This window comes from Xenopus laevis, chromosome 9_10L (assembly GCF_017654675.1).
Source record: "Xenopus laevis strain J_2021 chromosome 9_10L, Xenopus_laevis_v10.1, whole genome shotgun sequence".
Lineage (NCBI taxonomy): Eukaryota > Metazoa > Chordata > Amphibia > Anura > Pipidae > Xenopus > Xenopus laevis.
In genome coordinates this window covers 105,460,257-105,485,610 of record NC_054387.1, presented here as the reverse complement: position 1 = coordinate 105,485,610, position 25,354 = coordinate 105,460,257, and the positions used below count along the sequence as shown (strand labels likewise).

At 37.1% G+C, this 25,354-nt stretch overlaps 1 protein-coding gene across 5 annotated transcripts in view; it reads right to left on the bottom strand.

Annotated features, from left to right (window-relative positions):
- mad1l1.L (mitotic arrest deficient 1 like 1 L homeolog) overlaps positions 1 to 25,354 on the bottom strand; it is a 501,886-nt gene that overhangs the window by 112,100 nt on the left and 364,432 nt on the right. For 2 of the 5 annotated variants that reach the window (XM_041575521.1, XM_041575523.1), the window contains 2 exons: positions 25,192 to 25,227; positions 21,361 to 21,551 (listed from right to left, as the gene is read on the bottom strand). In XM_041575521.1, the coding sequence (XP_041431455.1) occupies positions 21,361 to 21,551; positions 25,192 to 25,227 (227 nt within the window). 5 annotated transcript variants of the gene reach the window in all.

Sequence of the window (25,354 nt, the reverse complement as noted above, 5' to 3'; positions counted from 1 at the left end):
AGAAGTCCGTGTCCGCTACCTGTTTTCCTTGTTCCTGCCCTTGTGTTCAAACCTGGTATCTGAATCCTGCTGCTGTGGATTTCCCTGGTTCTGACCTCCGGCCTGTTTCTCAACCTGGCTTGTCTGCTGCCTGCCATTAGACCTCAGCCTGCCTTTCAGACTTCACCTGTCTGCCACCAGCACTGACCATTTTGCCTGTTTCTGGATTTGCTTTTCTCCACTGCTAGCCTCATCACAGGCCTGTATTTTGTACTTCTGTCTGTTTGATTATTTTGTCATTTTGCTATCAAATCTCTTCGCATTGCTTTACCATGGCTTCTGCTAATTATCCATCCATTCAGGGGTATTTCTGGGATTACTCTGTTCCAGCCTGGTGGTCACTCACCTGTGGCCAGACATGACAGTAAGTAATTGTAACAACCTCCCTATGGAAAATATATGGCTATTAGTGGGCTACGTATGAGATATCCATGACTCAAACAATGGGTCCCATTCAACAACAGTATCATATATAAGTTAAATCTTATAGATACAGTGACCTATATGAGTCAGGATCCAGGGATTGAGAAATACTGGGCTTTAAAGCAAAGATGTTTGGTAAGGTCTGGAGGCAACAGACATTATGATTGTGGTAGTTTCATTTTAAGTGGTACAGGATGAGAGAGGAACAGGGCTTGCAAGCTTCAATTTTACAGAACACAGAAAGAAAATCGGGGTCAAAGCAAGTAGATTAATAAATGTAAGAAGAAATAAAGCTGAGTGGTCATATATTGCAGTTATATTGAGAACATTCCACTACGACGTCAGAAGAAAAAAATAACCTTTAAAAGGCATTTTTCAATTTTACCACTTACAATGTGCCAGTTATAACTCCTATAAACATCCAATAAATTCCCCATATCTGGCACAGTAAGAATTTCAAACCACAAATCGGGACAAAACACCTTTTCTGGAAATGAAATAGTATATACTGTACATTTCTGTGTAATGTTGCCATTGCTGCTGTTATGGGATTATAAACTTTGTCTTTAGGGTAACAAGGCAATATATTATGTATCATTTAAGCAATATCATGTTTTCTTACAGTATTGGGCTTCTAATTCAGAAGCATTCTTACTTACTTCTCCCTTTATGTTATATATAACAAATTACAGAAAGGCCATCTCCCAGAGACTGCATTATAAGCATTGTAAGCATAAATAATTCACATTTTAGACAATTGCTATTTTTTTTCTCTGTATTTGATCCAAACTACTACATGTGTGATCCTTATTGATGGCAAAATAATCCAATCAGGTTTCTTATTAACATAAGGGGCGGGAATACAAATGATAGAAAGACCTATTATCTGGAAAACCCCAGATCCCATGCATTCTGGATAACAGGTTTCATACCTGTATTAGCAATACCCTAGTTTAAGGGCAATGACACAGTGCCTACTAATTCGCCTCATATATCGCTATTGGTATTGCTGAATTTTTGCCCATTTCCATGAGAAAAAGTTTTACATGCACCGATTTCACTAGCAACAGTTGGGAAGCTTTTTGTGTGCTTTGTTGCCTGGGAAAAGGCCAAAAGCACCTCTACTGTCACTGCCCTAACGGTACAATGGATATTGCGGACTGCAAAATAAAAGGATAAATAAGGAAAGTGCCATGAGTCGCTGTGCACCAATACTTATCAATTTTAGCTTTCTTAGTAAGACGCTGACCCAATCCAGAAGGTACACTACATCTACCAAAGCCAAGTCCCAGTTACCTTGTAGACCCACCCCTATGACATTATGAAAACTAAGACTCAGACAAGCATGATATCGAGTAACTAAAACTGGCCCCATGGGGAGATCCAAAGATTCCTCACCTACACTTTTCCTGTAACTTTCATTTATCTCCTTTATATGATACTGATCTCATTCAAGACTCTGTGGTATGACTAGCTCCATTCGTTATTATTAGGTAGAGAAGAAAATATACACATAGCAAACTATATCAACCCAAGAAATTAAGAGTGTGGGTGGTTCCTCTGCAATTGGGAATTCAATCTTTATTATTAACAATTGAAAAAATAACAAAGATCAGCTTGATTGAGTCACTTTCAAGCTACTGCATTGTGTGCTCAAACACGAAAACCCCATAATTATTTATATCCCTTTATAGTAATGCATATGTTAGGATTGAACTGTGGAGTATTATATCTCTATGATAATATCAGTCTTATTTAACACATATGAATGGTTGAATACCCTTTTGTTGTAGAATAATTTAAAAAGGTATAACTGCTTTACTCTTACATTTTCAACCATTATACATCTGTCACTGGTAATTTTCCATGAGTGCTGATAAATGAGTGTGGGTGTAGATGGATTGGATGCTTTTAGTTCTGCATTGGGAGAAAATGAATGTAAATGCACAAAAATATGAATGAATTTGCGTGCACTACCTACGATTGTGTTTGTCATGTGGTTTGAGGCATGTTCAAGTATCCTATTTCTACTCATTTGGGTTCATAAGGATGATTCCTGGTTCATCCGTTACATTTTGGAGTGTAAGCAATTGAAATTGCTTAATTGCTTCACCTGAGCATGGATGGAGTTGGGTAAGAGGAGACCTGAAGGAATGCTGGGTTCCCAAACTAAGGAAAAAATCTACCTACACTAAATCAGGTATTTTCTCCTAATAGGGAGAATAGAAGTTTCTGTTCAAAAATCTGAAGGCTGAATGTAATTTTACCAAGGGGTGTCCAGTGGAAACATCTCCTTTCACTCAACCTAACATTGGGCATAAATGGGAAAATATTTCTGCTGGTGTCATAATGTGACAATAGTAACTTTGAAATTTATTTTATTATAACACACAAGAGCCACGAATATCCTGTAAAAGATATCCTTATAAACGGTGCTTAGTGATGTCATCGGTTATAATCGGAACTTAGCGATGTCATTTCTGTCACATGACTCATTGAAACTTGTGTATTATAATAAATAGAATACCCCCTGTTGCAAAATATTATTTGGGGATATTAGAAATCACCTCCTTTGGCCTCGTGTTTTTATTTAGTAATGGAACTCATCTGTAACTTATTATATCCTTATATTTTACAAGAGAGGGGTAATGTATTCAATATATATTATTTGCTGATGTGTCATGTGGCTACAAATGATATATCAAGCTGTGGGTTACAAGGATTAAGTGATATCAATCAATATTTTGGGCACCAAAGAGTGAAGCATGAAAAAGACACTCTAAACGCACCTTACATAACATAAGGTTTATGCTACAAAAAGTGTTAAATGTTGGAAGAATACACATTAATTGGTAAAAGTGACATGTTTTATAAATGGGTGAAGTCCTCTTGTGCACATCCACAACAACTACCTTACAGACCATCATTCTGATGTCATTGAGAAATTTCGAAAACACTAAGGGGTTTATTTATCAAAGATCCAATGTTAAGAGTTTTTCATACAACTAATGAACTCCCAACTCGAATGGTATCTTATTTAAGAAAAAACTGGGAGTTCGATTCTGCGACTTCAAGTTGCTAAACACGAAAACTCGAAGTGATCAAGTTTTTGGGCAAAACCAGCTGAAAAAACTTGAACATCATGCAGGCTATTAACATCTTCAAATGGTTTAAGGGACCTCTGCCATTGACTGCTACATGACCTTGACAGGTTTTAGATGGTTTATTTTTGGATTCAAGCTATTTCCAGGGACGGCCTATAATAAATAAAAAAAAGTTTTTTTTTCAAAAACTCTTGACCAAAATAAATCTCCTTGAAAACGCAAATTTTCATGGAAAACACAACTCAAACCATAATAAATAACCTCCTTAAAGTTGTTTAGTCCAAAAGAGACATCTCAAAAATCCTGTAGTCATGAGCCAGAGCACAGGTAAAATCAAGTTCTTGCTAAATTGAGATTTGGTGAAATATTTAAGACTGCGATTCAAACCATGTTGTATTTCTGGTTAAGTAATGTTGTTAGATGACTTCTGTGTTCTTTAAGGAAATTTATTTTGGCTCAGGTGCAACAGCTTCCATTCAATACATTTTGATTGCTTCCCCTGACAATTAACAGCTTAAGATTTATGTGGCACGGTATGTTTTACCACTGTCCTGTCAGAACAAATCTCAGTGGTCAAAATAGCCTTGCCTGCCAGCAGTTGCTTCCCTTTGGTTGAATGGGAAATACTTGTGCAGATGTTGGTGCTGTCAGACTGTGATCATTAGAGAAAGCTGAAGTAAGCATTTTTGAGCAAACCCCATCACAATGTACCAATATTTGCCGCAAATAGCGCTTTTCTCATTCAAACACACAAGAAAGGGCATTTGGGCTGTAGCAGTCAAAACCTGCGGCATGCAATGTGCCTAAAGGAACCTGATGATGACCAGTCTTGAATTCTGAAAAGAGCAGAGCTTTGGCATAGTTTTTCCTACAAACTGAAATGTCTTAAAGCCACAATTTACAGTTTCCTTACAATTTAGCCAGATAAGCCACTGTCATATTTTAATAAAAAAAATGCAGTAAAGCAAAGTCATACATAATGGGTATCTTTAGTTTTGATTTTGGGAGTAAGGATTTAAAAAGTGAAGCCCTCAAACTGCCAAAGTTCCATTTGTGGACGTACTTATACTGTGAGTTTTAGTTTAAAGCTAGAGCGGAATGAACTTGACACCCCAGGTCAAAAGACTCAAGAAGTCAAACAAAAGTGAAGAAAACGAATACTATTATTTTTAATAGAGAAAAACAAAAGAAATCTACAAAAAAATATAGCCCACAATGGCCTTTTTAAAGATTTCAAGAAGATAGATGATCTTCTAAACTTATACAAGTATGAGACCAGCTATCCGCAAACCATTATGCAGAGAGCTCCAAATTACGGGAAGGCCATCTCTCAGACATTTTATCCAAACAATTACAGTTTTGAAAAATGATTTTATTTTTCTCAATAATAATAAAACAGTACCTTGTACTTGTTCCAAACGGAGATATAGTTAATCCTTATTGAAGGCAGAACAAGTCTATTGGGTTTATTTGATGTTAAAATAATTTTTTGGTCTGGGTGGGTTTCAAATGGGTACTCTGGTTTTCTTCCAAACTCTATACAGGCAGGATAATAAGCTCCTGATGAAATTGATCCTAGCATGTTGCGTGAATGTGATAGCGACCTTAAACCATAAGTTCCACTGGGGAAGAACTGATGTCAATGCTAAATTATTTCTGTAAAGTCTTGCCAAAATGCGTTACAAATATAGGATTCTATTAATAACATGAATCCACCAATGATCAAGGTAGAAGCAAAGACCCAAATGTGACCTTCAGGAATACAGTACCTTTTTTTTAAAGCTTCTATATACTCAACAACAGTGGCAAGTATAGGTTACTAGACAATAAAATCTAATGAATGTTATGCACTGACCCTCTCTGGAGTTTGACAAAACAAGATAAAGCAGACGTTGTGGAACCCCTTCAATTAATTCGCTAGTAATCAAAGCAGCACAGAGTTAAAACACAAGACGGCAAAGTGACTTTCAGGAATGCAAAGCCCCTGTAACATTCTATATTCACATAGGGGGTTTTCAAAAGACACTATTTTTATGATAACAAATACAAATATGAAGTATCTAATATCACATTACTCCAGTTGGGTTTGGAAAAACAATACTAACGTTACAGGTATGGGACCCGTTTTCCAGAATGCTCGAGCTATGGGACCTGTTTTCCAGAATGCTCGAGACCTGGGGTTTTCTGGATAAGGAGTCTTTCTGTAATTTGGATCTGCATACATTTAAATCATGTAAACATTAAATGAAGCCTTGCATATAGTGCCTAGGCTGGAATCAAACATGGGAATCCTGCTGTATATTGTGTAGTTATCATCATATACAGATGCAGCCACTTTGGTTTGTCTGTTTGACACAGAATAACTAAACACAGATATCCCATTTATCTCATTTAACACAGAAAACTGTGTCACAACATCCCATCTAATTAAAGCATTCACCATTGTGAACAATGGTGCTTTGGTATGCTAATGAAAAGGTTAAATGCATTAAATGAGTTAAGATAACTTTAGATAACACAGTTTCTTCAATTAACTCTGAGTCATGACGCATTTAACTCACAAATCCAAGTGGCTTCATCTGTATGTGTGGAATCCGTTTTCTGGATTATCAATAATTTAGGCTACGTCTACTTCTGAATGATGTTACCAGAGGACTGGAGGAATTGCAGGCACCGATTGCTACTGCGCATGCTCGAATTACTTAGATTTATGTGATCTGATTGGCTGATGGGATTCAGGCAATCGGATCAATGACTAACAAAGATGGCAAGAGTAGGGACGTGTGGCTCTAGGGTTGCCTACTCTTCCTTGAGATGTCAGTCCTCTGGCTGGCAGAGCAAGACACTTATGGAGCACTACTTTGCAGGATATTAAAAACAATCTTTTTTTTTTTTTTTTTTTAAACTAAATTGCAAATCATTTAAATCACAATATCCCCCTAGTTTTCAAAACAGTACTAAAGGTAATTATTCCCTTGAAACTATGCAAAATAGTATTTCTGTTACAGTATTTCACACCTCAAATATTGGATAACAGGTTTCCTTATACTAGACCCCATGCCTGTGCTGCAATTATTTAGAACAATAAGAGCCATACACAGCAATCCCGAGTATCAGTTTGCATGTCTGAAGTATGGGGAACATTTATCCTATTATTAGCGAAGCAAGCTAAAGAAGGTCTGCAAAAAAAGGAGGAGATGCACTTCATTGTTATTCTTTATTTATAGAAAACCAATTTATTCCGCACTGCTTTATAGAGATTATACTGTATATCATTTCCATCAGTCCCTACCCTACTGGAGCTTACAGTCCGAGTCCAACACACTGTGGTCAATTTTATAAGAATTAATGAACCTACATGTATGTGTTTGAGTAAGGAAGGATAGATGCCTTGCCTATAGAGCCTAAACTGGAATCGAATGTAGGACCCCGACATAAGCTTCTTATTGTGCGTTGCTGAAATAATGTAAAATAAAAAAAGCTCTGTTGCCAAAAACTTACTTGCTAGCTCTTGGCAACAGCTTCTTTCCATTGGTATTTCCCAAAAACAAAACAATATAGACAGCACAATAAAGTTCACATCTGCCTATCTACAATAGTTACCGGCCTGCTGAACTGGAAATACAGGTAAGCTTGAGCAATACAAAAACAAGCATTACTTAGGGAAAATAAATTGTGCCTTAGTCTTCTCAAAAGATCATCCTGAAAAAAATCAAAAGGCTACAAGGGGAAAATGCTTTCACTTACTATTTCCTGCAAATGTCAGCGAGTAAAGCACACAGTTAGAAGAGGTTCCAGGTGAGATGAAGCGATGTGCTTTCCTCTCAGAGGCAAGCTATAAATCACAATATAGCTAATTTAAGTGATTAAACTGTAAGGTGACATGTACCTTTCACTACTGCTAATAGGATGGCAACAATCTACATTGGTAAACGAAATGTGAACTTTAGAATAGTAAACTACAAAGGCAATGTGATTTCTAGCGTTCATGCAGAATATGCCATGGGATATGTAACAACCTTAAATATATAGAGCATTAATGCATACATTTTCCACTTTCTTATGTCCAACTGTAAGAACCTAAGGATACACAGGCCTATTCTTGCTCTAGCAAAGCTAATACCCTTCTAATGTCCTCACTATTTTAATGTTTAAAGTGTTTTATCTTTTAACCCATATACAGATAGAACAGGCTGAACTGAAACATCTGCACTGTGTGCGCAAGAAAACATTCAAGTAGTCTTGCTCCATCTGCGCTGTTTTCATCCCAAAACACTTACGGATGACTTCTGAATTACCCAAATTATGGATACGTGGGATCTGCTAATCCATAGCAAGACAGCGCCAGATGTAGAAGTTTGCTGATTGCAATGCTTTTGTGGAAGCTGTGCCTTTAGGAAAGAAAAAAAAATATGTTGTGCTTGAAAAATAACCTAAAAGGTTTATAATAATTCAAAAAAAAAAAAAAAAGCTGGTATTTTATATAATTAAATGACAACGTTCAGACATGAGGCATTGTATTTCTGGGCGTTAGATTAACGAACCGAAGGCAGACAAAAACCCCTTGGCTTTTATTCCTCTGCAAAGCGTTGGCCGGCTAGACAGAGAGAAGGTTTGATTACTGTTAAAAGGCAGATTGCCAAAATCCCGCCGACGGGTCGTCTGATGATGGATGCTCTGCTACTTCATCTTTTATTTTCTGGCTAAAATCCTAGCGCGGAGTCTCAGAGCATCATACTGCAGCATTTAAATGAACAACAGATAGCTACCTACTGTATAATTATGCAAATCACAGTGCCGGCAGAAACAAGAGAAGTTAACGTGTATCATTAGAATATGAATAAGGGTCTGGATCTTTGAAGGAATCCTAGGCTGGCTTTAGCACTTCTTGGACAAAACACTGATTGCATAGATTCAAAAACATCTCCCCAGGGACCATTAGGACTTTGGTGAATGGGTATGCCTGTACGAGAATGAGGGGTATAGGTAACCACTCAAAAAAGGCCAAGTAACATAATTAAGACAGGGTTCCAGCACCATGTATTTAATGCATTTCAAACATTTTAATAATCAGCCATCACAACATCACCTGGCAGTGCATTCCACAACCTCACTGCCCTCACGGGAAGTTTCATTTGCATTGCTTCAAGTGAAAATTCTGTTCTTTAAGTATAAGAAAGTATAGTATGGGGGCCTCTTGTGCTTTCCTATGTGAAAAATGATCCCCCCACTATCTGTCTAGAATTCCCTCTAATGTATTTATAAAAGAGTAATCTCATGTCTGCTCACAATCACCCTTTTTTACAGAAGAAACAACCCCAGACTTGTCTTTTCACATCGTTTCAATTTTTAGTTCCTCTTATCAGTTTAGTTGCACATCTCTGCACTCTCTCCAGCTCATTTATATCCTTCCTAAGGACTGGAACCCAAAACTGCACTTCAAACAGGTGAGGTCTTACCAGAAACCTGGCTGGTGATGATCATTCAAGACCCAAATAATGAAAGTGGAAGCAAATCGGACAAAAGTTTACCTTTAATCAATAACCTGATTCTACAGCAGGTTGTGGTTTCTAAAATTCTTACTTTCAATAGCAGGTTGCCGAATGGCCTATGTATATGTATGGAATCCCTCATCCGGAAAACAGTTATCCAGAAAGCTCAGAACTACAGGTAGGCACTCCCTCAAAAACTCAATTCAAAACTATTTCATTCTCCTCTATAATAATAAAACAGTGCCTTGTACTTGATGGTAACTAAACTTTTTGAATGCTATATAATGTTTGAATGATTTTTAGTAGACTAGTATGGAAATCTAAACCTTATCTTGAAACCCCAGGTTGCAAGCATTCCAGTCAATATAGCCAATACAACATCTAATCACCTTGGCCCATGATCAGCTATAAAGCCTGACTCTGCCCTCCTTTGCTGAATAATTCAGGAAAACCATTCACAATGATGCATCAATACAACTAGACCCAGTCAGGTGGCCAAATAAAACATTCTAAACCATGGAGGAATGGCACTGAAGAAGGCAGCATTGCTGAAATAACAACAGAATACTGTATACAGGGTAGGGCACAATCCAAAACTTATTTATTTATGAAACCGTTCCATCTCAAGGCTAAATGAAGATCTGATGGACTTTACAATGTTAGCTGAGGATGTTAAAGTCACATACATAATTCTACATGCTGTAGAAGAAGCATCAGTCCCTCTACGGAATGTGGCAGCTCAATCATTTCTTCGGTCAAGTAATCTGGTAATGTAGATCCTTACATATGGCGCATAAGTTGAGCTGAGACACGTAAATCTCATTCGTTACTTAGCAAAAAAGCTTTTTCTTATTTTTAATACAGTAAATGTAATGAAGACAATTCTATAATGCAGCCCCTTGTAAACATGTCCCCATCCTGAGCCCCTGTGGGTTTGCGAAAAGCAGGAAAGATTTACGCACTAATTGAAGCTGCCTTGCTGAAGAGCTGAAGTGCTCCCATGTGACAGTTAATGTCAGATGCTTTCTATACATCTAGAGGCCTGGGCGTTATTGCTTTGTACTTCTAGGCAGCATTTGGGACATGAGAGCCATGACCTGCATTAATACATTCATTTTTAATGACATTATTTTACACCGTGATACTTAATGGGAATGCGGAATGCGTAAGGCTCACCAAGCCTCTGAGCCAAGATAAAGGAGTTAGCAAGGCTACGAATACTCTGCACTGTTGGAACATAGGGCCCAAGGGACACCCAACAGCTATGTATTAAAGGTCTGCTAAGGAAACAAAATAGTGATACAAATTTGATTTCATATTTTATTCTACCTAAGTTATAACTCCAAGATAAACATGTATTTTGTTTTAAAAGTTGCTTTAGTTATTGTATATAAATGCAAAATCGAAAAAACAACCATGAAATTTGAGTTTTCCCCCTGAAATGCAGCATAATCTTGGCCTAACAATCATAAATTGCGGCTGGTGCAGAAATGTCCATCAAGCAGGTTTGATTTCCATGTTGGATTGAGGACTACATTGGCTCGTTGATGTGCTCCTTGCCTCATCAGCCCCTATTCTGTAATCTAGGGACCTAGGACCAAACAATCGGATGAGCCTGATATCGCCCACCTTTGGTGAGCATATTGAGGGGGGAAAGATCCTCTCGTTTGGTTATCTTGCCAAACTAGTAGTATGGCCACCTTAATTGATAAGGGGCAATAGACATGTTTACTACAGCCATTAGTTTGCAATTCAGCAGTCTGGTTGCTAGGATCCAAATTACTCTAGCAATCATGCAACACTATGAATAAGAGACTGGAATATGAATAGGAGAGGCCTGAATAGAAAGATGAGTAATAAGAAGTTGTAATAACAATACATTTGTAGCCTTACAGAGCATTTGTTTTTGAGCTGGGTCAGTGATCCCCATTTGAAAACTTTTTAATTGACCTTTATTTTTTCTCTTATACTTTTAGACTTATTTGCCTTCTTCTTCTTTTAGACTTATTTGCCTCTTCAAATGGGCGTCACCGGCCCCATCTAAAAGACAAATGCTCTGTAAGGTAACACATTTATTGTTATTTACTTTTTATTATTGATCTTTCTATTCAGGCCCTCCTATTTACATTCCAGTCTCTTATTTAAATCAGTGCAAGGTTGCTAGGGCAATTTGCAACCCAGAAACCAGATTGCGGAAATTGCAAACTGGAGAGCTTCTGAATAAAAAGCTAAATAACTCAAAAACTACAAATTGCAAGTCTTCTGAGAATATCACGCTACATTATACTGAGTTAATTCAAAGGTGAACAACCCCTATAAGGCAAATAATTAAAAAAAAAACTATAAAAAAAACAAAAATGAAGGCCAATTGAAAGGGTGCTAAGAATTAGTCATTCTATAACATACTAAGGGGCAGATTTATTACGGTTCAATGGTAAATTCCAATTTTCACATTTTTTTGCGTCAAAACTCACAAATTCAAATTTAAAAGCACCAACTCAAATGCAAATTTGATTGTGAGATTTATCACTCTTCGACCATGGAAACAGTTTTAATTTGAATATTCGCCACCTAAAACTTGCAAAATGAATTTTCAAGTCAATGGCAGAGATTCGTTGACTAATTCGAAGATGTTAATAGCCTATTCGAATGTTTGGGGTCGGGACTATTCAATTGAATATTAGACGTTCAAGTTTTTTCATAACCTCCCATTCGAGTTGTAAATGCAATCGAATTTATTAGAGTAAAAAAAAAAAAATTCACATAAATTCAAAATTCGAACTTAAAGTTAACTTAAAGGTGAACCCCCCTTGCAAGAGAACATGATGTAGAATAAACATCTGTTGTGTGATTTTCAACTTATCATCACGTTTGAATTGGGCAGGATAGAAACGATTGTTAACCAATAAGAGTTCTGGAATGTTTACATTTAAATAATAAAATTTAGTAAAAGACAACTTCAGTTATACACAAAATACATTCTGTTTATGTTTCCTAAAGCTTATCATACAGATGAAGCCACTTGGATTTGTGAGTTAAATGCGTCATGACTCAGAGTTAATTGAAGAAACTGTGTTATCTAAAGTTATCTTAACTCATTTAATGCATTTAACCTTTTCATTAGCATACCAAAGCACCATTGTTCACAATGGTGAATGCTTTAATTAGATGGGATGTTGTGTCACAGTTTTCTGTGTTAAATGAGATAAATGGGATATCTGTGTTTAGTTATTCTGTGTCAAACAGACAAACCAAAGTGGCTGCATCTGTACATGGCACTAAGATATATTTAAGTTCAAGTGAGCGAGTCACTTCAGTAATAGCAGCCGGTAGTTTCGCAATCATGGAACTGGCATCTCACAATGGAAACGTCCCTAAAATATCTATGGCCAGCAGTTTGGAAGCATTTGTAGTGCACAAGTGATTCATCATGCACTTGAGATAAATCCTGGTAATAAATTCTGCATTTAGCGTCTGTGCAGCATTTTATAAATAACAGTGATTGCCTCACAGGGCTATTTAACTAATAACATTGTGATTACGACCACTTTGCTCTTTTAAGCTTTGAAATGGGGGTCACTGACCTCATCTAAAAACAAATGCTCTGTAAGGCTACACATTCACTGTTACTCTTTGTTACTCATCTGTCTATTCAGGCCTCTCCTATTAATATTCCTGTCTCTTATTCAAATAAATGCATGGTTGCTAGGGTAATTGATGAAACATGGACTGAAATTGGTAGTGTGGCTGAAATGGCAAACTGGAGAGGAGCTGAATAAAAAGCTAAATAACAAAAAAAAAACACATAATAAAAAATGAATTCCCAATACAAGTTGTCTCGGAATATCACCCTCTGCAATATACTAATAGTTCATTTAAACCCCTTCACTAAAGGAATATCTGGTTTTAGTTACTTCTTGCAGTAAACAGGGCAAAGACTCTTTCATTTCTTTCCAATCTCTTGGTTCGTGAGGGCACTGTGGAAGACGTAGAAGGTAGAAAATCATATTACCAGTGCACAAATAAGCCCTCGACCCAAAGGCCTGACACAGGAAGAAGAGAGGGGTTGGTTTATACAGAGTTCATTATCTCTACTTACCAAACTTATAGCAGGGCAGAGGTAAGGTATAAGGGTTGCCACTTGCACTTTTTTTTTAAAACCAAGCCATGATGTGAAAAGAGGTACAACAATGATGTTATTTGGGCGAGGCAGTAATTTGGGGGCGATGCAGTTTTGAGGATGTTGACGGCATAGTTATGGCATATATAAGGACAAGTATTTGGCACATCTGCAAACGTCATTGAATGTTTCAGCATGGAGACTTGTCTAGGTTTGGACCAGATAGCCCCCCCCAGTTCAAATTTTGATGGGTGGAAACTGTAGGAGGTAGTCAAGTTAAAAACCAAACAATGATCCATTACTACTTTGTATTGAAGAAAATATAGAAATAAATAGGTAACCAATAGGCTGAATACATTTTTCTCTTCATTATGCACATGTTTGACAAAGATGTATATAGGAATATCTGCCCCATTAGGCAGACATTTATTATATTGCACATAGTCCAGAAGAAATAAAATACATTGCTTGTATTTAAGTGTTGCCTTTATAGTACCCTTTACTGTAGAACAGCACAATGGCCATTTATGTAATCTTTTTCTACCGCCTCTTTGCCATATGGGATTTCTGGCCTTATCTTATGGAAGGACTGAAGAATGTTTATTTCTTTGGCAACCTGCTATTATTTTGTTCTTTTCTCTAGTAAGTGCTATTTTTCCAATGTTTGCTTTTCCCGGAAAGGTAGATAGCAGGGTGATTAAGGTGCTTAAAGGAAAAAACCCACACAGGTATCTTTGGCACAGACCGAAGCAGAGACTAGTGAGTCAGTTCCTGAGACTTATATATTGGAAAGTTCAGTCTAATAGCCTCACTGGCTTTGCCCTGTAATATTAAGCTTTTAAGGAGGACATAAAGAGCGGAAGAGATTAAATGGGAAATATACATCCAAGTTCAACATGAGCTTATATTGAAATGTGTTCTACTTGTACCCTTAATTAACAAAGTCACAGTTGATTAAGTTTCTTTATTATACTAAAAGGTTAATTCATCGTGGATTTACAATTTTCATCTTGCTCTCTTTGGAATCCGCAGGTAGTAGAGATGAGGCCCTCATTTGCTGAATATTTGGCTTACGATTAAGATAGAGCTTGCAATACACAAGGCTTAACCGAGAAAAGAATGTGAATAAACATTTTCATCTTATCCAATTTCTTTCAAGAACCAAGGCAATGGCAAGAAGAAGAAAATTTTCTTTCATTACTCTGCCATGAACAAATAACACAAGCAATAGACACAACTTATTTAGCTCATGTTGGCCCACATGCATAGGGTATTTTATTCTTAATAGTCTAAGCAGAATTTCAGTGGTGAATGGTTGCAACCTCTGGCATTGTATAATGAAAACTGCAGTGTAAATTGGCAAAGCAAACAGTGAACCTCCTAGGTAGGGTTGCCACTTTTTTTTTTCCTATATATTTATCGTTTTTCCATATTAATAACATTTGGATCAACCATCATTTTTTACTGGCCAGGCCGGTAAAATACCGGCCAGCTGGCAACCCTAGTCCAAGCTAGGGTTGTCTTCTTTTCCAATTGGGGAAAAGGGGAAGGGCAGGCGGACGACATTGGAGGGCAGGCAGATGATAACAGGGGGCAGGCGAATGACATGGGGGGTGGGCCAGTCAGATAAAGTGGCGATCAGCAATTGGCTGATCGCCATGTTATAAATTTTAATGGCCTGTCCAGATTTCCTAATTTGGAAATCTGGACAGGCGCTTTTCACCCGTACAGCCCTTTCAAAACCGGGCTTTCTTCTTCCGGCTTCTTTCTTCAAATTTCCTGGGGCAGACAAAGCCGACTTTTTATTTAAAGTTCGGCTTTTCACTCTAATGCGCGTGCGCAGCCACGTGAAGAAAGAAGAAGCCGGAAGATGAGAGATCCGTGGTGCTCACCTGAATAACCTCAGGCCGGTGCAGTTTTCTGTTGATAGGAGCACCGGCCCGGGGTTTCAGATAAGTAAATACATTCACTTGGGGTTGCCTAACATTAGGCACCCCCAAGTGCTAAACAACTTTCCTTCTCCTTTAATGAAATAGGTTTAATCACAACACACTGCAGGGAAAAGTACAAGTTGCCCATCTATTCATTCTACAATATCTTCCTTTATTAAAATTTGCTCACACACTGGTTTTAACTGATAGCATATGTTTATATGAATGTTTTACCCAAAACCAGCTACCACATAATAGTCTTTAAGCTCCATCAGATGGACTTTGGGAAGGTTGCTGGATCAAGGTACTTCCTTTAATTGGAAAAGGAATAATGGCGCTGGCCTGTGTCACCATGCCAATTAGCCACTGTCCCCAGTAAAATGAACACCCCTGATGAGCCTTGTGCCTAAAGACAAAAATCAAGACACAGCATTGCAGGTAGCAGATACCTAAATCTGTATAAAGCTGCCAATACAAGTAAATATCTGCCTATTTGGTGAGGTTGTCCACCTTAAGGCTAAAATTACTGCCATGCAGGCCTTTGGAATGAGGACCATATCAATGTGCAGATGTGATGCCATATCCAATGTCAAAATCCAACTGGACAGATAACGGTCGCTAAGGCTGTCAAGAGTGCCACAAAAATGGTGTCAACACAATTGTGTACAATATATGGGTTGTGATATTTTATGCCAAACAGAGATGATGAAGCTGTGTCATGTTTCTGGTTCTTGCAAAGTAGACAATTGGATCACCAATGCAAAGATAAACCCCCTTCATAATGCTAGGGACTGTGGTTTCCAGGAGCTTGAATGAACACTGTACATAAATTCATGCACTAGGGTCCGTATAAATAGTTAAAACAAAGATATTCTAGACATTGCAATAAAAGCATGAATGTGTGCGAGCCTGGGAAGCTACTGACGATGATTAGTATTTTCTGCTCTTTTCACGAGATAGACACAATTCATTGATTTTCATTCAATAAGTGGTGTTATTGTAGAGATGAGAGGCTGAATATATATATTTTCCTATGCAGCTGAATTGCTCAGTGTCTTTATTAGACACAATCTATCTTAGCTGGTAAAGGGAAGATTTTTTTCTCCCTGCTTTACAACACTTATTCATTCCTTCCCCACTGTGCACTGTTCAAAAGAAAACTCATAAAAGCTCTGCAAAGTGATTTTGAATTTTGACAACATTCCCCGAGAATCAAACTCTGCCTCAGCAAATCGAAAGTTATTTGTAGAAAAAGTACAAGCAGCGTCCCAAAGAACTAAATTCAATGATTCTCTGGGCAGGGCTTGCTTTGAAGACAGAGAAAACTGGCAGGGAAGCAAAGTCCACTGTGTAGCCAGTTTTGCTTTTTTTTTTTAGTGGTAATGAGAAAAGGAAAAGCTGGATCCTCTACCTTATTACATGAATTGGAAGCTAGATGTGGTTAGAATATGGCAATTATGAATACTGTAGGATTGTAGCTTCTTAATCTTCTTTAATACAGCCTGGCGAAAAGATATATATTTTTTCATTCAATATCATTAACATTTAATATACAGAGCATTGATCCAGGGTGGATGAGCCACACACATTTACTCCAGGTCTAAGGCATCCTAGCAATCAATTACATGTTTGCTTTCAATCAACAGATTAGTAAATGGGTAACAAGCAAGCTAGAACTTTTGCTACAATTTTTCAAATTGCCTTATTGTCCAATCTCCATCCAGCAAAGACTTGCCATGAGTAATAAAAGCTATTTCTGTACTTGTTAGTGTTGGCATCTGATGGGTAGAAACTCACTTTGTGGTTTCTATATCATGTCTAACCTATAAAACAAAGGCATTAAAGAAGGCTTGGCTTTGGCAAAAAGAGACTGACCACTATATAATTAATAAATAAAATAAGTTCTTCAATGTAAAGGCTCTTGGATTAGAATAAAGCTCCCTAGACCGAAAGTAAAGATACACAATCCATTACAATTATCCTTGCTCATGAACTATCCCACAAGCAGTGTGGCTTTGAGCGACAACCATCTCTATGTTTGACTGGAGATGGGACCTACTGAATAAAATCTTGCGCAAAGCGGTTAATTATGAAAAACAAAATCAACAATTGATCACACACAGATAAAATAGGTCATAACTATGCTATACATTTAATGTTTTTTATAGCTAGGATACCAGTAAATTTTTCTGAAGTGGAGTGAAAGATACTGGGTGACTCACAGAGCTCATAGAAACCTCAGTGCAATTTTTGAGACCCGGACCCAACTCAACCCACAGCCCGCGACCTGGACCTGGACCTGCAACCCCCCTATTTACTCTTGAATCCGCTACCTGACTGGACCAATTAAAACTGCTTTATCTGCAACCCGGTACGCAACCTGCCAACCACCATTAAACAGGACATGCTGTTCCTGCAAGCCAGAAGTGACATCATCAGAAGTGGGCGGGACAGAAAAAAAGTTTTTAACTTTTTTTTAAAAGGAGTTAAATATAGATAATATAACATAAGAAAATAAATATAGATGAGACCCGCAGCCTGACCCAAAGCCTGCATCCCGCAGGGTACCTGCTTTTTTTGCGGGGAAACCCGCGGGTACCCGACCCACTGCAGGACTCTAATCAGTGCCATAAACCAAGTAAGGAAGGGGGTTACGAATATGTTTTTTCCCATAAGAATATTGGTTGTGAAAGTATTCTAGATAGAAAGAGAGTAAATAATTTTAAAACATCAAGCTATAGAGCACTGAATTAATGCTTTGTGTACGAATGCTTTCAGTGTTATATTAATAGTTTGTTGTGTATACCGGTAAGCCAGGCTTGCTCTCTGTAGGTTAGAAAGGACTATAAGAATGTCAGCTACTCCAGTGGGACATACTGCTAAGCTTGAAAGTTTCAGGTAAGAGTCATGCAGTTTCGCATGTTAAGCAAAGATTTGCATCCCTGGAGAAAGCACTTCTCTCCTACAGACCATAGGAGTCTAAAGTCTTTCAATAATTGTGCAGTTTAGCCTTCAATTCTCTAAGTGACTGCAAACAAAGTGGGTAGAAGAGAAAAAATATTGGAAACAATAGGTGACAATGTCTTAGATTGATAACATATACCAAGAAAACATGGTCAAGGTCAGGGCCTGAACGTTATTTAAAGGGAAACTATTGCGAAAATGATAATTTAATATAAGCTTGATCATACTGAAATAATCAAGTTTATCTTCACTATTCCTCTCTCAGCATCTGTTTCTGAGCATTCTGTCTTCATTCAGGAGTTGGGTGTCAGATGAATGAAGAATATATGTTATAGGGGGCTCCTTTTGCCTAGAAAATGTATTGGAGCTCACTCTATTAAAATCACCAGAAATTCGGGCTCTCTACATGCAGAATTTGTGCAAAAGGCAGTTATTTTGTTACATTTTCTTTGTACTGGAATCTGGAATTTGAGTGAGCTCTAATTCATCTGCTAGGAAATGGACCCCCCCTATAAGATAAAGTGGATCATTCATCTGACACCCAACTGCTGCATGAAGACAGAATGAAGAGAAACAGATGCTGAAAGAGGGATAATGAAGATAAACTTGATTATTGTAGAAACGGTACAGAATTTTTAATCGATTGTATTTACAAAGTGTCTTACTAACCAGTTTTTAACCAATCCTCAAGGCAAGTTCCTAAAAACTTAAGAATAGTCGCCCAAGAGACCTTAGCTGGGACAGGGTTTGGGTGGTCTGGACTTAGACTACTATTATCATTATTATTCCTTTTCACTGCAATCATCATAATATCTGTTCATCTGAACGCCCAACCCCTCTTTATTCTGCCTTGTTTTTCCAGTCATAGGGGAACTCCTGAGTTTTGGACAATATTGTCTATATTTGTTAAAGGCAATTTTTTTTTGTTTTCGAGCTATACATAGTATATTAGTGTGTTTTCGCAATCCATCATAATTTTTTCCCTGTTGTAATCAACTCAAACATCTGGTTTGTCTGTAATTCAAAGTGCTGGCTCATGCTGAAATATGCAAGTTAGAGCAAATGAAATCTGTCAGTGACTCACAGCATGAGTGTATTGGTTGTAGATGGAAAAAAAAGTTTGGTTGAGTAACTCACAGATACACTGTTAAATAGATAAAGTGTAGCATAAAAGTAATAGAAACTATTTGAGCGATTAATTATACATCCAGTAAAATGTGTTGATTTTTTTTATAATAGTGACAAGATGAAGCTGGTGCCAAAATGTTATACAGTGATATTTGTAACATACATAGGAAGACAGTTGCTGGACCATGTTACTATGATATCTAACGTATTATTCAATATATCTGAAAAATTAAAACAAAACCTTCACAATAAAAGTATTGATACCAAAACAGTGTAATTGTTTTGCCCAAATTTTATATCAGCCTCAGTACCTAAAATTTTACTTAAGAGACTGAAGTGCCCTTCTTTTTATTATATTTGTCTTAGAGAGGGTTGTTTTCTGCTTCATGCTGGTGTTCGAGAAAGGGGAATGATACTTAGTAGACAGTATACTGTACACTGCTTTCATATTTTATTTTATATTGTATTGTCAATACTATACTATTTTGTATAGACCTGCCGGTCGTTAAAATAATATTCTGGAAGGAGAAAATTTACTCAGAGCAATGAAGCTGCTGTGACAGCAAGAACATTATCACTTGCTCTAGAAGCCAAAACATGGTTCTTTCAGCAGGTAACACCCAATTTTATTGTATGTTTCACCTTGGTAAACTCAGAATCCTGTAGCGAGAAAACATTTAGACTTGTAGGTTTTTAAGAATTCATGGTTATAATGCGAAGAGAACATAACACGTCTCCTGCTCTACACGTTGCTAGGACAAACTACGTGCTGTGTACAAGTTAGGAAATGTTTTGTCTGCAATGCTTCTGTGGATTCCTCGACTTTCCTTCCCAGGAACCAGTTATCAGTATGTTTAAAACACACACTGTGAAGGTAAATCTATTCTCTAGAAATTTCCCTTTTTTGTAATCCTGTTTTTATTTATTTTTTTCAATTTCTGGTACATGAGCTACACAAGTAGGCATCAATTCTTGATGACAAAAAAAAAATCACAGCCCCCACCAATAAGAAAAACATTTGACTTGCGCCCCAGTGTTAAATATAGATTCTAAGAAATCAACCCCTGATCCGTTTGTATCCAGCAGCCTCCTCACCCACTGGCTCAGCTACATTTGACTTTGTCCAGACCGTGTCAGCGGGTTTAGCAACTGGTTGACAGTGATGAATGTTTGATGCCGTTAAAGCTGAATTCACAACTTTTCTGTCTATTTGCCAATCCTTCCGCTCAAAAAAAATGCAAACAATAGGGAAGAAAACAAAACAGCAAGACAATTCAGCACAACCTTGGATTACCGACCAACAGAGATGCTCACCTTGCTTGATTTCTGTTGCTATATATATATATATATATATATATATATATATATATATATATATATATATATATATATATATATATATATATATATATATGAGAAGTAAAATAAAGGAACTATGGTTTTAGAGTGATACCTTATGTCTAGTGTAGCCCTTGGAACCATCATTCTGCTATATGGACAATAGCATTAGACAAATGTAGTAAGATTTATCATTGAAGGGTAGAGACTTTGGCTTGGTAGGAATGACATATATGATTTCATTAAATGCCCTTTGCCTGAGCAGTAGAACTGTTAATCAGGTATCCATTAGGTTTGCTGTCTTGCCCAGTTGATATAAGCAGTGTCATTACAGAGTATGCCTAGTGATAGAACATGGCAATAAAGGCATGGAAATTGCTATTTCTAATGTTCTGCCAGTAGAAATAAGCTGTATAAAGCTTTATAGAAAAAATATTGTACATTTAAGTTAGTCTGTCAAATATTTTGTGTCAGATGCCCAGTAATAACCTGAAAAAATATATTTTTACAGATGCTGAATTCCCTCTCTTCCATCTTAATGTGTTGAATCACTTATTGATTGTGGAAACTGGATGTCCACTTGTGTGATGGGTATTTGTGTGTACCATATTTAAGTCCCATAAAGTCCCCAATAAAAGCCCCTAGTGCATGGGCACAATGCAGCATAACAAACATCCTATGTTAACATCTCCAGATAGAGCGCTGGCATTTTCTTTATCACAGCAAATGCTCAAAGGAAAATTCTTATGAAAACACCAGAGTAAAAATAAAAAAAAAATATATATATATCAGCTGGTTAAATTAATGAAGCAGCACGTTACCTTGAACAGCAAGTTATCTTCTTTATGTTCCCCATACATGGAAGTAAGGCGGTACTGATTCTCAGTGGTGATATCAATGCGATACCCTGTCAGCATGTAGCACGCGGTACGGAACTCGTGGATTTTCGTCTGAAAGACCTCCCGAAGACGTTGGTTTTTCAGTTCAGCGCTCTCCACCTGCTTCTTCAGTTCTGTGTAATTGTAAGAAAAGTTATGAAATAACATGAAACTCAGTTCTCAAAAACAGGCATGCCCAACTAGAGGCACATAGGTAGACCAAGGCTCCCTTGTTGATGTTCATGCGTACCCCATTTTTTTTTAATAATTGCCTATACATTTTTCTTTGTATGATCGTATCTATATTTACACATACAGGAAACATTATAAATGATTATATACTGTATGTCATATCACCACTCATTTGCTATAGACTTCCATTGCCCAAAAGCCTTTTGCATCTACTCCCATGGGTACTGCTGGGCACTGTATTGATGTTATTACAGGAAAGGGATCCGTTGTCTGGAAACTCATTATCCAGAAAGCTCCAAATTACAGGAAGGCCGCCTCCCATTGACTCAGTTTTATCCAAATAATCCAAATTTTTAAAACTATTTCCATTTTCTCTGTAATAATAAAACAGCACCTTGTACTTGATCCAAACAAATTTATAATTAGTTATATATTATTAGAAGCAAAACCAGCCTATTGGGTTTATTTTATTTAATGTTTCAATTATTTTCTAGTAGACTTAAGGTATCCGGAAAGACCAGTTATCCGGAAAACCCCAGGTCCCATACCTGTACCATCTTGATCTCCTCATTCATCACCTTCATTTAGAAGCCTCGCTGATAGGTTGTGGAAAGTATTCTAGATTACTAAGTAGTTTAGTATCTTTAAATCTAGCATGGTTAGATGTTGTATATCATGACCTGGATGAAGGAAATTAATTATAGCCGTCATAAACATCTTGATCTACTGAACTTGTGTAATAGTCACAGGAAACACAAGACACTACAGCACCTCAATAAATCTATTGAGGAGTTAACAGCATGTGCAGGTCTTGCGGGATTGGTAGTTGAAAAGCACTAATGGGCAAAGGGAAATACCCACTCATTTGCTACAAAGAAAAGTGCAAAAAGTAGTACATTTCACAGTTTGCCATTGTTCAGTGTTTGTAGTAAAACGTTACGTATTGCATACTCCATTTTAATATTCTCATAGAAATGATGAGACTTGATTAAGGTCAAGGTCAGATGGGCAATAATCAATATAAACCGAATATACAGGTATTATTCCTCTTAAATATTAAACTGCATACCAATAATGTTGATAATATATATACTTATTTTATATATATATATATATATATATATATATATATATATATATATATATATATATATATATATATACACACACACACACTTAACTTATACTGTATGTTTTTTCCCCATACCCATTTATGTAATTGGTAACAGAAGTTGTACGTATTAATGTACAAAAGTAAAGAGGAAATCAACATCAGCTTGTATATTAGTAAATCCATTTCATGCCACTAAACGCCAATAGCTGCACGAATAACACACTATAGCAACAGGAAACACTGCCAAGAGAAGTTTAAATCTGTTTCCAAGCCCTGCGAGCTCCTTTCACACTGCCATTCACATCACGTTTTATTAGCTTTGTTGTACAAGCTGTACAAGTGGATACACAATAATTACGAGGAGTCTTTTACCAAAAGTGCCTTGGTAGCAATTAAATATCTATTTAGTCCTTCATTAAGTACAAGGATCGTGTTGCCTCGAAACGCTCTATATTGAACAATATCCCTGAGGTTGCTATGAACTTAATGCCATGACTTCAAAGATGAACAGTTTTTTTCCCTACTGTTTACAAAATATTGCACAGCCATTGCTTTGGCTAATCCTGTTTGGAAGGGGTTTTTTTTCTTCACCGGCTTTAGGCCATTTTAAACTTCTGTTTAATGAGCTCAACAAATAAAGATCTCCTTTAATGAACCTCCCGTTCATACATGATTGTGCTGTGTTCCTTGGCTGATCCCCACTGGTAGGTTGGCAGTTCTGCATACGTTCCATGTGCTCAGGGATGTTGCATTTCCACCAATGGTAGTGCTACATAAGTGACAGCTGTCCTTTCATGTGGTCCTCTTCCTTTTACAGGAATTAAAACATGTGCTGGGTGCTGCTTTAGGGTGTAGGACAACTGATGAAAAGGTGCACTGGTTTTCTCATTTACAGGGATTTAATTCTATTTTGCCACAAGAGCAAAGGAGGTTGGGATACTGAGATTCAGCTGTAAGGCCTGTCTTACACCGCCTTCTAACTCATCAAACAAGCTAGGTTGAGGTCTGAGCTATGTTCTGTCCATTTAAGTTCATCCAATCTTATCTCAGCAAACCAAATTTATACAGACCTTGCTTTGTGCATAAAAGCATTAATGTGCTGGAACTGTCTAGTATTTTCCCTACATTATTGCCCGCTCCTCCACCAAACTCAACAGCTGCCAGTATGCATTCAGACAAGCGGCATTTGTTTGGCTTTGACAAAACCCAGACTAGATCACCCAGCCTGAAGACAGATTCATATCTCTAGAGTCCAATAGTTGTGCTTCAGAGTTCAATAGTTGTGGCCTTTCCATGAATCCAGCTGATGCTTAGCACTGCACATAGTTATGTTACACTAGTAGTAGGCTGCTGGTACAAAGGGAAACAGTGAGTGTTCCACTGAGGGCATGCATGTTTAGAAAAGAAATGTGGATACTGCTGGATACAAATTCAAAACGTTGTGCAGATACTTTTGGCCAAACATGTTTTCAGATACCTTTAGCCAAGGCATATAGTAGAACTGGCCTTAAAGGAAAACTATACAGTGATCCCCCCAACCAGTAGCTCGTGAGCAACATGTTGCTCTCCAACCCCTTGGATGTTGCTCCCAGTGGCCTCAAAGCAGGTGCTTATTTTTGAATTCCAGGCTTGGAGGCAAGTTTTGGTTTCATAAAAACCAGGTGTACTGCCAAACAGAGCCTCAATTTAGGTTGAAAATCCCCATATGGGCTACCAAATGGCCAATCACAGCACTTATTTTGCACCCCAAGAACAGTTTTCATTCTAGCGTTGCTCCCCAACTCCTTTTACTTCTGAATGTTGCTCACGGGTTCAAAAGGTTGGGGATCCCTGCCCGAGAACATAGGTTGAACTAAAGAAGCTGCTCGGATGAGTAGTGAAACATCTGCAATTTCTCACTTAGCAAGTCCAGTTGTTTTTTGAATTACTTATATTAGATATACCATGACCTGGATGGATGAAAATCTTCATAGTTATACCCTACAACATAGTCTGTATATATATATATATATATATATATATATATATATATATATATATATATATATATATATATATATATATATATATATATATATATATATATATATATATATATATATATATATATATATATATATATATATATATATATATATAAAAATAAAAAACAGTTCATATGTAAAAGCCTGCTTCAATACAGTAAAACCATGGCATTAAAAATTATACCGGTATGTGCCCTTTTATGTTGAATGCTTGGGACCTGGGGCTTTCCAGATAATGGATCTTACTGTATTTTGGATTTGCCTACCTTAAGTCTACTAGAAAATCATGCAAACATTAAATAAACCCAACAGGCTGATTTTGCTTCCAAAAATGATTAATTATATCTTAGCTTGCATGAAGCACACTGTTCTGTTTTAGTATTACAGAGAAAAAGGAAATCATTTTTAAAAATTTGGATTATTTGGATAAAACTGAGTACATACCTGTACTTTTTAAGTAGTGTGTGTCATTAGGTAATCCTAAAAAGAAAATTGCAATTTTCATTACTAAGGGCTGCCCCTGGGAACATGAGATTCATGGTGCACACAAACAAATAAAGGGCAAACATACATGTTTGGTCACATGAGCCAATAAATGGACAAAGTT